The sequence below is a fragment of the Macrobrachium nipponense genome, chromosome 4 (genome assembly GCF_015104395.2).
Source record: "Macrobrachium nipponense isolate FS-2020 chromosome 4, ASM1510439v2, whole genome shotgun sequence".
NCBI lineage: Eukaryota > Metazoa > Arthropoda > Malacostraca > Decapoda > Palaemonidae > Macrobrachium > Macrobrachium nipponense.
The window spans coordinates 111,800,103-111,813,771 of NC_061100.1; the positions used below are offsets into that span (position 1 = coordinate 111,800,103).

Here is a 13,669-nt window from a genome sequence, read left to right on the forward strand (position 1 = left end):
TTGAGATGAACAACTTAATTTTGATTTTAAATATTTCGCAAGATCCTTTTTGACTTGAGGTACTATTAGTTGTTAGAACACTTGATCAGAGAAAATAACTTGAAAATGAAGACTGCTTTTATAAATCGGTAAAAAAAATCGTACTCATGGAAATTAAGTCATATATGAATATCCTTCAGTTATCTATATAAGGTTTGTTTACCTGGAATGCAGTTTCATATGCGGATTAAAAAAAACAGCCTTCAATTTAAAGTGATTTTCTCATATCAAGTATTCTAGGTACTACGTGTCTCAAGCCAAAAGGTCCTTTTGCGAAATATTCAGAATCAGGTTCATTGCGATCTTCACCTCATCAGTTTTCTTTCGAATGTAATTTTCTGTGACCACGTCTTTTAAGTACTTCAAGTACGCTGTTGGTAAATAACTGAAGTCCTCTTGACACTAGAACCGATCGTCGAAATGGGCAGAGGTCAATAGTATCAAGACAATATTAGCTAATGGATAGCTCGTGAATCTCTCTCTCTCTCTCTCTCTCTCTCTCTCTCTCTCAATATATACATATATGTATATATATATATATATATATATACATATATGTATACATATATATATATATATATGTATATATATATACATATATATATATATATATATATATATATATATATACATATATGTCTACATATACACACACACACACACACACACACACATCATATATATATATATATTTATATATATATATATATATATATATATATACTATGTATACATATACACACACACACACACACACATACCTTATATATATATATATATATATATATGATATATATATATATTATATATGTATATATATATATAATATATATATATATATATATATAATATATATATATATATATTGTGTATGTAGGCAGCAGTTTGTTTCTTGGGCAGGTTTCGTTGAATGACAGATGACAGCGAACTTGAACAATCAATTTTGGTGCTGGTTCTTTCCAATGTTCTGTAGTCTCTCTTCACTTCACTACTCGAAGTAAGTAGAATTGTAAAAGAGAGCCACTTCCTGATCATTCCTTTTATATCTATCTCCATGGCGAGCTTTCGGACTGCACTTCGTCCATAATCATGCCAGACTAATTACTTACATCAATTCATGACTAAACAGTTACAAATAAGTAATCAATGAAAATATTGCAATTGTCATGGAATTTCTGCCAACATGTAACAAGTCAAGGAATAGGCAACTGCCAGTGGTTAATTAAAACAACGAAACAACTATGCAGTTGTATAGTTTTACTTTTTGTGAGTTTTTTTTTATGATTTCCCTCTTTTGTTTCTTTCCTGAATTGTATATTATACTTCATTTTAGTGATCAAGTCCACAGTAGTTGGGCGAAAGCTTTAAGCCTTGTACACACACACACACACACACACACATATATATATATATATATTATATATATATACATATATCCTATATATATATATATATATATATATATATATATATATATTATATATATTTATTTTGAATTTACTATGTTTTGAAACAAGAATTGCATTATGGACTTGATCTAACACACACAGACATATATATATATATATATATATATATATATATATATATAATATATATATATATATATATATATATATATATATATATATATATATATATATATATATATAATATATATATACATTCTCTGTAATGAGCGGCTACTTAGAAATCTTAGCATGTCATTGAATAATAATGCTAAGGCCAGGCAAAATATTTTACGTTGCAAGCCTGCGAGATACATAACCTTACCCTCAGGCTGAAATTATTATAGTAAAGTGTCTCAGTCCTTCTAAAAACAAAGTTCAATTAGAGAAACGGTCATTACTAAGGGAAGTTAAAAGTTAAACTTGCCTAAAGTTGCTTTGACGACGTTGGGTGATATTGAGAAATATGGAAAGACAACACTGAGTAATTTTGCAGTAATAACAAGAGAGAGAGAGAGAGAGAGAGAGAGAGAGAGAGAGAGAGAGAGAGAGAGAGACAGAGTAGTAAAATACTAATCAGATAATATATTCGAATACTTTTCGCACGCACATATATACATACTCGAAAGTCGTAGAGTGTAATAAGATACTATTATCCTGTACCATTAATATATTAAGCATGCAACTGATCTGAAATGCACACGCTAAGTTCGATCCAAATCAAGCAAGCTTCTAAAACCATTCGGCAATTCTTGTCATCACATCTTTGTTATCATTTGACCTCCTTATTCTCCTAGTCGTGTTCGCACAAACTGAAAATTGTGTGAGTAACCCCATGGCTTTGGTGGAATTCTTTTGGACCTTTCTTTTAATTAAATCATAATGCTACGCTTATGCAATGATTACCACCCTAACTAATTCCATCTCAAGTTTTTAAAAGCCAGTTTTCAATTGTAGCTTAACCGTTGAATATTTCTCTAATCATAAATTTCATGAAACAGTAAAAAATGAAGAAGACAAATCTTCCATTTTCTTAATTCAGCTTCCTTCGAAGTTGTGGTATGTCGTCTTTTACTTCACTCTTTTTCTTCCTCCCTCACGCCTTAGATAATAATGGCGTTACGCTGCCAGTCTGTCAGACTCTTACCCTTGACAATGATTGTCATTCTTGGACTCAAATAAAAGTTAAGCTGAAATTGAGCCGAGAAATAAATACAGTACTATGGAGCCGTAATTTAAGGAGAATACAATTACGTTTGAATTATGAAAGAGATACGACTTGACTGAAAATTAATTGCAGCCGCTACAAAAACTTGGACGCGCATTGTATAGCAATTACACTAGTGTGTGGGTTTGGGTACCACATTCACTTGCTTTCTCAGGCAACTTCTCTAGGGCTGTCTTCATCCCCACTTCTTCAGGTCCGTTTGTAGACGCTGATTGTTACATATTCACCATATATGGTAGCTTCACTATTTTGGGCTTCTCCTTTAGTTTATTTGAATATGAAAATTTATCTTTATGTAAAAAAAAGTTATATGAAAGTAGTTACAAAAACCTGCTCCTTGGCTTTCACTAATTTGTCTAAATAAAGAAAAATCTTAAGGACTTGAAGACCTCGTGCACATAGCCTCACAGTGAAAATGTTCTTATCACTGATATATAAAAGGAATTTGATCTTGATTTACACCAGGCTGCAAATACCGTAAGCTGGAAGAAACTAACAATGAATAATACACGACGCCACTAAATATTTCATAGGACTGTTCATCGATTTCCTAGGCAGGATTGGCCGAATTTTGACCAGACGTCAACTCACAAAAACAGAAACAATTTTAACAAGAGTAGCAATAACAACACACAAAGGAAGTGTGAGGATGACGACGAAATGAACATAAATACTTCTTCGCAATGTAATCCCAATTCGGGGTCGATATTTTTGAATGAACCTGTTTCAACGGCTCATTTCGTAATTTGATTTGTTAGATGCTTTACAGATGGATTCCCTTCCGAACTCAAACCCTCCAGATTTAATCGGTCTTTGGAAATATAAAAAGGCATAATCATCGCTAAATAATAGGAATCAAAATACTAATTGCAGGAAAAGGGAAATGAACTATGATCTTCAAAGAAACACACAAGCAGTTAAAAGAAGACTCACATTACGCCTTAGGGGAAATCAAAGCTTACAGAGAACCTCGAATCATATAATGCACACTTACATCACTCGTGAAGGGCTCCATGAAGAGCATGACACGGGACAGTTCCTTGGGGCGGGCGATCATGAAGGTGTAAGGCTGACGGTCGATGCTGCTAGTGAAGTTCACGGCCTTCATCCTCTGAGCGGAGACGCTGAAGGCAGCTACGCCGAGGATGACCTGGAACGAAATATACTTTGGTTTTGGAGAGAGAGAGAGGAGAGAGAGAGAGAGAGAGAGAGAGAGAGAGAGAGAGAGAGATAGCGCATTTTTATAAAAGTGAGTTCTAGTTACAGTCATTTGAAAATTTGTGCTGTTACCAAAAACTTTTATGTTTCGTGCAAATGGAATTCTTACTGTACAAAGCATATGATTATGAATAATATACATTACGAACAGTTTAATTTAAGCAAGTCAGAAGTTAGCTTTCCATAATAAAACCACTTCTGTCTCCTAACGTACAAAGAACCTCAATCTATTCCTAAATGGGAAGAGCCTGACTTCATCTCAATGGCGTCATGCACAGCAGAGAGTAGACACCACTTACTTCCTGATCATGTATCATCTTTATCATCCCATTCCATCTGCCATTGTTTTCGACGCCCCACTGCCCGTCTGGCGGAGTTCGGACAACGTATCTGTGGGAATGAAAGAAGACAAGAACATTCATTTATCTACTTATTTATCTAATAACGATCTATTTATTCATTTATCATTTTGCACTTAATATGCATTTTGACAATAGGGTTCTGTCCCAGTGTCTAATCTACGGTTACGCCTCTGCTCGAATATTTAGCAGTTGTTAACTTCTATTTATATTTATTTATTCATATATTACTTATTTATTTACCTGTTTCTTAATGTATCATTTTGCTATTAATATCCATTTTTACCATTGCGTTTTGTTCAGGCGTCTAATCTACGGTAATGCTTCTGCTCGAATATTTAGCAGTTATTAACTTCAATTGATATTTATTTGTAATATCCACAGTGGCGTCTTAACTGCGTGATTTTCCTAAACTTTTTTGGACACTTTTCACTACAAAACCTTTATGAAGAAACATATAAGGAAACCCTGGCGTCCCTGGCATGAATCGAACCCAAACACGATGCGTCTGAATGCTCATTCACTTTACATTTGCTTTTGAAGGTATATGGAAACAAAGTTTACAAAGACAAGTTTAGTCTAAAACACTCAACTTGGGTAAGCGTTACTTTGATTTCAAACGTCTTAACTAACCTTTGTTATCATGTCAGTCTCTCGGTCATAAATAGGTAAATAGGCGAATTGGCAGATAGGTTCATATTGATTTCAGCTACTACTATGCGTAAGCCGAGAACGTAAGTTTTTTAGGCGGCGTTTTTCCACTAATGTCCTTAATGCAGGTATTCAAAGAGAACTCCTTCGGGACTACGTAGTCAACAATCTCAGATTCTGTCATTACGAAATCTTTTTTTATGACATATCACATCCCATTAATTACACGAATTTAAGCTCTTGATTAGTGAGGTTTTAATCGTTAGACATAAAAAAAATAGAACGTTAATCCTTGCTCTTGATTTTGAAAAGATAAAAATACTAGAACTTTTAAGCATCAAAACGAATTATTTTTATGACTTCATTTGAATCGTGGCACATGCTTTACTAGACAGTAAAATTGGAGCGAAAACAGTGTAAATTTGAGGACCCACAACAATTCACGTATTATGCACAAATAAAACACTAATTGCTTTTAGAAAATACGAATTCGTTTAAACTGGGAACTGAGACTTCTGAACTGATACATAACAATTATAGGAGAGAAATAGCCTTTGGATCGCGAACGAGTTTGACATCGTAAGTCATCTTTCCAAGTGAAATAAATATAATTAATAGGAAATACAGTTTATTTCTGTCAGTCATTGCATTTGTCTGATGTATGCATATACACACATGACCATCAGAAAGTCTATGAAACACATATGAATAGTAGATACAAGTGCAAACGTACAAGTTTTCGTTTCATATAAGCTAAACCGTGTACTGGTTAAAGTTTAGGAGCCATGACATGGAGAGAGAGCTTTTGCTGAGTGACCTTTCGTTGAATCCCGGAATGGTATTTAATCCGTCAAGAGACCTTTCGAGAACCAAGCTTCCGTCATGCGTTATTCAGTGAGGAATTCCAACAAATGAGGATTTCTCTCGAGAGTGGAATCGGGCGGGTCTCCGAACATGCGAGGTTGCGTTCATTTCGACACTTGTGGTTATTTTCTTCATCGCTAAAGGAACAGGTTTGGTACGCATTTCAAATTTAGCGAAAGAACGTATCTAAAAAAAAAAAAGAAACTATTTAAGTCACTGTGGAATAAGTGAAGCAAAGTCAAGTATCCAAAATGTTCTAGCTTCAAATTGTACAGCAAACCTTCATGGAGTTGTGCAGAACAAAACGTTAAGAAATGATGTGATCTTCGTAAACTTCTCTGTATTTTGTCTCAGAAAGTTTATCTCTCGAGATGAAAGGATAACATCGAAATAACATATAGCATTCAGCAAAAATCGCAATGTTATCAGCTTCGCCGCATTATTGATCTACTTAAAGCTAGAAAAAAAATGAAAAAGAAGTAATACACTGATTTGATGACTTTCATATTAGAGCAAGAAACGCGTTTCTTTTTTACACTCACTAAACGCAACAGATGTTCTTAGCCTCAGCCTAAACCAGAAGAATGGGCCAAAAACCTTTACACTTGTTTCAGAGACAAAGAGATGGAATGTGCTTGCAGTGCAGGGAAATTGCTGTCTCTTCGCATTTCACCAAATTATAATCTATAATATTTCAGCACAATGAACAAAATTTGCCATTCCACGTATATAAGATGAAGAGCATATATATATATATATATATAATATATAGTATATATATGTATTGATATGTTATATATACTAAAAACTATATATATAAATGTACTATAATGTATATATACATGGCACACACACACACACATTTATGGATATATATATATATATATATATTTTATATATCTGGATTACAATATATTGTTATTTATAGTATTTCATATTTAACACACATATATACTATATATATAATATTTACTGTATATATACACACACACATATATATATGTAAATATATCTATATGTATTTATTGTTATTTATATAGTATATATATATATATATATATATATATATAGTTTATTAAAAGAGATCCTCAAGCAAGCGAAAAATGGAAGAAGGAGGTACCAAGACTTACAACTTTTATTCAAAAGACATCTTCAGCACCCTGAAGATGACTTTGGAATAAAAGTTGAAAGTCTTGGTACCTCTTTCTTTCATTTTCACGTGAGGACCTCTTATATACTACACCCACGGGACCATATGTGTGTGTGTGTGCGATTAAAAGTTTTAGGATTCAGGGTCCCTCCTTCAGCTTTTTAAGTTGTTTCTTAACATCAAAATTTATCCTTGGACAAAAGATTAAAGTATGACCTTTTTTGCGGTTGTGCATTTCCTCAAATTAAGATTTTCTTATCAAGGCTAAGTCCAGAAATAAGGAAATAACTGAACTTGAAATGATCACCTCTGTAAATGCAATGATAACCAAAGAACAAGCATGAGCACGCAAATAAACAAGCCCAATTTGTGTGTAAGGATGAAGACAAACAAACAGACAGAGAGTAAGAGAGTGAGACAAAGAAAGACGGAAGTAATATATGTTTTACAACATAACTCGTAAATCTATAGAAAAAAAGCAGTGGAAAAGGGGTTGATGGTGAATTGCAATGATGCAAGTCATTATTTGCAAAGAATTAAGAAAAAGGTTGAGTCAATACAAAATCAAACACCTACGAGAAGTTGAGTTTCATTCCCAATTCGTTCAGGACTTCAAACATGAGGCCTGTGTACCCTACGACACGTCCCGTGGAGTCTTTCAAAAAGATCTGCCATGGAGGATACTGAAACGGACAAAATGTCATTCATGATTATACACACACATACACACATTATATACGTATATATACACGTATATACATACATATATGTATACATATAAATAATATACGTATGTGAGTGCATGCGTATGTGTTAAGATTCCATATATATCGAATTTATGGCACGTTTGGGATAAACTATTACATACATACATATATATATAATTTATATATATATATATATATATATATAATATATATATATAATATATATATATATATATATATATATATAGTATCGAATTTATGGCACGTTGGGATAAACTATTGCATACATACATACATTATATATATATATATATATATATATATATATATATATATATATATATATATATATATATAACTTCAGGAGAGCCAAAGACACATGATGAGATAAAGGATTTATTCGAAACGTTTCGCGCAAGGAACTTTGTGCATCATCAGTCTGTTAAAACAAAAGTACATTTTAAATTAATAAAAGCAAAATACAAATAAAAATTACAATCTAAAATTTTAAATGTTAAAATTATAATTTAAAAATTAGCATAATTCAAAGTTAAAAGGGAAATAAGAACATTAAAGCACAACTACTGAAAAACCAACCATTCGCTAGGAAAGGAGGAGAGAGAATGACTAGAAATGAGATTGAGGTCTGAAGGAAAACTATGCCAGGTATAACGGAGACGATGAACTACCGCTATTCAATGAAGGAACAAGTTTTTTGATAAATAATGACTCAAGTGTTGTTAAATACTCAGAGTCCTTATTGTAACCTAAAATGGAAAAGTGCTGTTTCTTGACTTCAATCTTACATTTGATGGCATGATTTTTTATTTTGAATGCTTTGGTCTACTTAATCTCTGGCCAGTTCTAAAACTATAACCCATTGTGTTGCCATTTCTAGAGTATAATAATAGTTTACAACACCCTAATATCAAGTTTACTATAGATGAGGAAAAGGAAAGTTGTCCTACCATTCTTAGACATTTGCATCACCAGAATTGATCATCAATTTAATACAGTAGTCTATAGGAAAAAAACGTATACGGGTCTAGCCAATCATTTTTACAGCTCCTGCCAAAGAAGTTTTAAACTTAACGCTATCTCCACTTTGGTTCATAGAGCCCTGAAGTACTCTTCGAAGTGGGACTTTTTTCATAGGGAAATAGAATTTTTACAACCTTTTTTTCAGCAAAATTAATATCCTAAAGAATTAGTTCAGAAAAGAATTAAACTTTTAACTAAATATCTGAAATCAGTTCCACCGATTGTTGACGTTCCAAAGAAACTCATGTATGCCTCGATTCCTTATATTTCCAACTTGAAACTGTCACAGAAACTTACTCGAATCATTGAAGGTGAAATTCCATGCTTGAAATTGAAATTAATATCAAATAACCCCGGAAAAATTGGTTCCCTGTTCTGCTTTAAAGATCGTCTGCATCATTTTATGAAGTCTTATGTTGTGTATAAATTTACGTGCCCAGGATGTCCTGGTATTTACGTTGGATCTACCAAGAGGCTGTTGCAAATGTGATATTGCAGCCACATGGGGTATAGTTTTAGAACTGGACAGAGATTAAGTAGACCAGAGCATTCAAATATCAAAAATCATGCCATCAAATGTAAGATTGAAGTCAAGAAACCGCACTTTTCCATTTTAGGTTACAATAAGGACTCTGAGTATTTAACAACACTTGAGTCATTATTTATCAAAAGACTTGTTCCTTCATTGAATAACGGCAGTTCATCGTCTCCGCTATACCTGGCATAGTTTTCTTTCTGACCTCAATCTCATTTCTAGTCATTCTCTCTCTTCCTTTCCTATCGAATGGTTGGTTTTTCAGTAGTTGTGTTTTAATGTTCTTATTTCACTTTTAACTTTGAATTATGCTAATTTTTAATGTTTAAATTTTAAATTTTAGAATGTAATTTTTATTTGTATTTTGCTTTTATTAACTTAAAATGTACTTTTGTTTTAACAGACTGATGATGCACAAAGTTCCTTGTGCGTAATGTTTCGAATAAATCCTTTATCCCATTATGTGTCTTCGGCTTTCCTGAAGTTATTTATGTATATGGAAGTTCCTACATATCCTATATATATATATATATATATATATATATATATATATATATATATATATATATATATATATATATATATATATATGTAATATATTTTGGGTGCAGATCACTATCTAAAGGATAGTAGATTTAATATTTGCAGGTTATGTATATATCACCTACGTTATAGAAGTTCAGTGCCTATCATAAACACTGCATATAAATAAACATATTTCAAATATAATCAGTACGCACATTTAGGTTCACATTTAAGTTAAAGAAAACCAAAAATGACGATTAGCTGAACTCGAAAATAAAATGAAAGAGAAGAGCTATCAAAGCACTGAACTCTGTAAAGTAGCAAAAATTGAATTGTAAGCAAAAACAGATATCACAAAGAAATTGGAATCTAATGAAAAAGTGGTATATATATGTATATATATAATATATTATATGATATATATATATATTATAATTATATAAATATGTATATATATACATCATATATATATGTTATATATAATATATATATTATATATATATATTATTAAATCTATATTATTATATATAATGTTATATATATATCTAATATATATATATAATATATATATATAATATTATATATATATATAAATATAATATCTATATATGTATATGTATATACATTAAGTATCATATGATTAATTTATCTGATTCTTATCTTTGGCTCTCCAATTTCCTTCTGATGAAAAATCGTAAAATAATAATATACTAATACTAAGTAATAAAATAATAATATAATAATAATAATATAATGATATAGATATATACATTAAGTTAATCTTCTTCCTAGCTTAAAACCCATTTTTATATGGGGTCGCCATTACGAATGAGTCGTCTCCATCGATTTCTGTCTGTCCTCGTTCTCATTTATACCTTTCAATTCCATATCTTCCCTTACACAATCACGCCATCTCTTTCTTGGTCTTCCCTTCTTCCTTCTACCCCGCACTTCCATTTCCATCGTATGTCTTCCAACAGACGTTCCTCCCTTCGTAACAGGTGTTCCAATACCATCGAAAGACCTTCCATTCCTGTATTTTCTTCGATATTTCAGCTACCTTTGTTGATCCTCTTATATACTCATTTCTAATCCTATCTTCCTTGTTACTCCCCCGACATCCATCTCAACATTCTCATTTCTGCTACATCCATCTTCTTCTCCTCTGTTTTCCACCTCATACTTGCCGTTTCTGTTCCATATAACATTGCTGGTCTGACCACCGTCCTATGGAACTTTCCTTTCAATTTCAGAGGGACCTTCTTGTCACAGAGTACCCTGATGCAGACCTCCAGTTAAGTTAATCATATGATAATTTATCTGTTTCTTAATCTTTGGCTCTCCAATTTCCTTCTGATGAAAAATTGAAATAATAATAATAATAATAATAATAATAAATAATAATAATAATAATAATAATAATAATAATAATAATAATAATAATAATAATAATAATAATAATAATTGAAAACTCACATCAAGGGATGCCACGGGAATGATGCGGCCTCTGAAGCCGCCGGTCACGTGAGGGAAGAGGTCATCATGGAGGGTCAGGCCGGTGAGAGGCTTCCATTCTGCCACATTCAGGAGTTCGATCCTGAGGGAATCTTTCACCTCCGCCGCCTGGATGCCCCATTCCGTGCATTTGGAACACTCTGTGGACGTCATCTGACTTTTCTGTGGGTTAGGGAACAGGTTGGTAAAGAATTCAGCCATTTTTTTTCAAGTCCAAACACCTGAAACGTGTGGAATTAATATGGAATTATGTCAGTAATTATTAATTTGTATATGTATATTCATATGTTTTATATATATATATATATATATATATATATATATATATATATACATATAATATACATATATGATATACACATATATACAGACACACACACACACACACACACACACATATATATATATATATATATATATATATATATATATATATGTGTGTGTGTGTGTGTGTGTGTGTGTGTGGTGTGAGCGTAAATAAATTCGGGCACAGCCTTCGTGTATATAAGTGTAATTTTTGGATGTTGACATTTTGATTCCATGAATAAGATATCTATCCGTATACCGACACAAGTATGTCATATACTACATATATACAAAACTTGTCATATATATACTATATCTATATATGTATATATCTATTATATATATATATATATATATCTATATATATATATATAAATTATCCTATATGCGTGTGTGTATTTATGTATGCATATGTATATAATTGTGTCTGTATACGAATAGATATTTATGGAGTCAAAATGTCAGTATACAAAAAAAGTGTAGATATATATAGTATATATATATATATATATATATTATAATATATTATATATATATATATATATATATATATATATATATATATACTACATGCGTGTTTGTATGTAAATGTGCGTGTGAACCAAAGCACACTTCTGTCTGTAAGACTTATTTACTCTCGTATAATATCTGGGTAGAAGACAGCCAGCGCCTCACATTCTATCATATTGAGCTATGAGTACAGTAAGCTTCACGGAAGAGCTGCTGCGCCCCTGAAATTACGGGTTTCTCTCGGCGTCGTGTAGTCCGATCGATATCTCAGATTCTGGGGCGGACATGGCGCTCTGTAAAGAGATCCTCTTGACTACTTGTAGTCTCACTCGTATTCCAGCGTATGAAGCCACTGCTTATTTAAGATTTTATTGCGACATTGCGAAGAGATATTTGAGACCGAATGCCGAATGGAAATCTATAACCCTCTCAGCACTGGACGGTCCAGTGAACGGTCAGGGCCTTTTGCAGCAAAGTTTTGGAATTGACTTCTTTCTTTGCTGTACCTGACTCCTTACAACCCCTGTATCTTTCTATAAGGAGTCGCTTTCATCGTGGATGACTCGGACTTTTTTTTAGGTCATGGCTAAGCTACCAACCTGATTTATCGATCGCATGAGCCTGCCTATTAATTAAAGAAAAAGTTTCCAGTTTAGCTGTCTACTAGATCGTTTTCCCACCGTGTGATTTTTTGTAGTCTGTCTAATGACCTCCTCCTGTTTTCTCAGCAGTATGTCAATCTCCTCCTATGCGTTTGTTTGTTTATAACGAAACTGACGCTCCCTCTTCGGCAACATTGCAATGGCATTTATATATTATCCTTTATTAGGCTACTATAATTTTACGTGGTGCAGATTTCCATATGATTGTTAGTTCTAAAATGTATCAGAGAATACGATATTCTACAAGGAAATATATTTTTAAACGAGTAAGGGTTCTTAAAGTAACAATGTATAAAATGATCTACAACCGTAAAAAAACTTTAGATTTATAAACGATTCCCTAAGCATGCCTTATAATGCTTGTCAGTAAGTCGCAAATGGACGGAAATATCAAAATATCATTACAGGGTGATTTTACTTAATTTTTCATGAAGTCTTAATGTCACCTGGTGGTATTTTAGGAATGTCTGTATGGTCTTCAGCGCAAACCCTATCAAGATACCTTACGCATTTTCTACTAATTATATACTTTGCTCATGCCCTATTAGTTAAGATACGTTACCCATTTTGTATGACTGAATTTTGTGCATACCCTATATTGATGTTTCTGGGCTGTCCATTGTCGTGGAACAAAACTTTAATTAGATGAACATGCCATTTTTTTTTGACAGAATTAGACTAGAGGGGAAAGATTGGGTGAGTTTTCTCGATAATTCAGATTCCTTCTGTTATCCTAGGCAATGAATTTCATTTGTAAATGTTAACCAACTCTCTCTCTCTCTCTCTCTCTCTCTCTCTCTTAATATTAAAAGTTTTGAAATGAAGCTGGAAATGTGGAGACAGGTGCTCGACTGACCGCAAGGTAACATTACTAATGAAACTCTTTATTCACCAAAAGTAAAGCATAAACG

The 13,669-nt window shown here is 32.4% G+C and overlaps 1 protein-coding gene across 1 annotated transcript in view; it reads right to left on the reverse strand.

The window, feature by feature from the left end:
* The window catches only part of LOC135211065 (ionotropic receptor 93a-like), a 116,292-nt gene that overhangs the window by 14,357 nt on the left and 88,266 nt on the right, over nt 1–13,669 (reverse strand). The window contains 4 exon segments of the mRNA XM_064244125.1: nt 3,710–3,865; nt 4,233–4,323; nt 7,534–7,640; nt 11,242–11,442. Of these exon segments, the coding sequence (XP_064100195.1) occupies nt 3,710–3,865; nt 4,233–4,323; nt 7,534–7,640; nt 11,242–11,442 (555 nt within the window).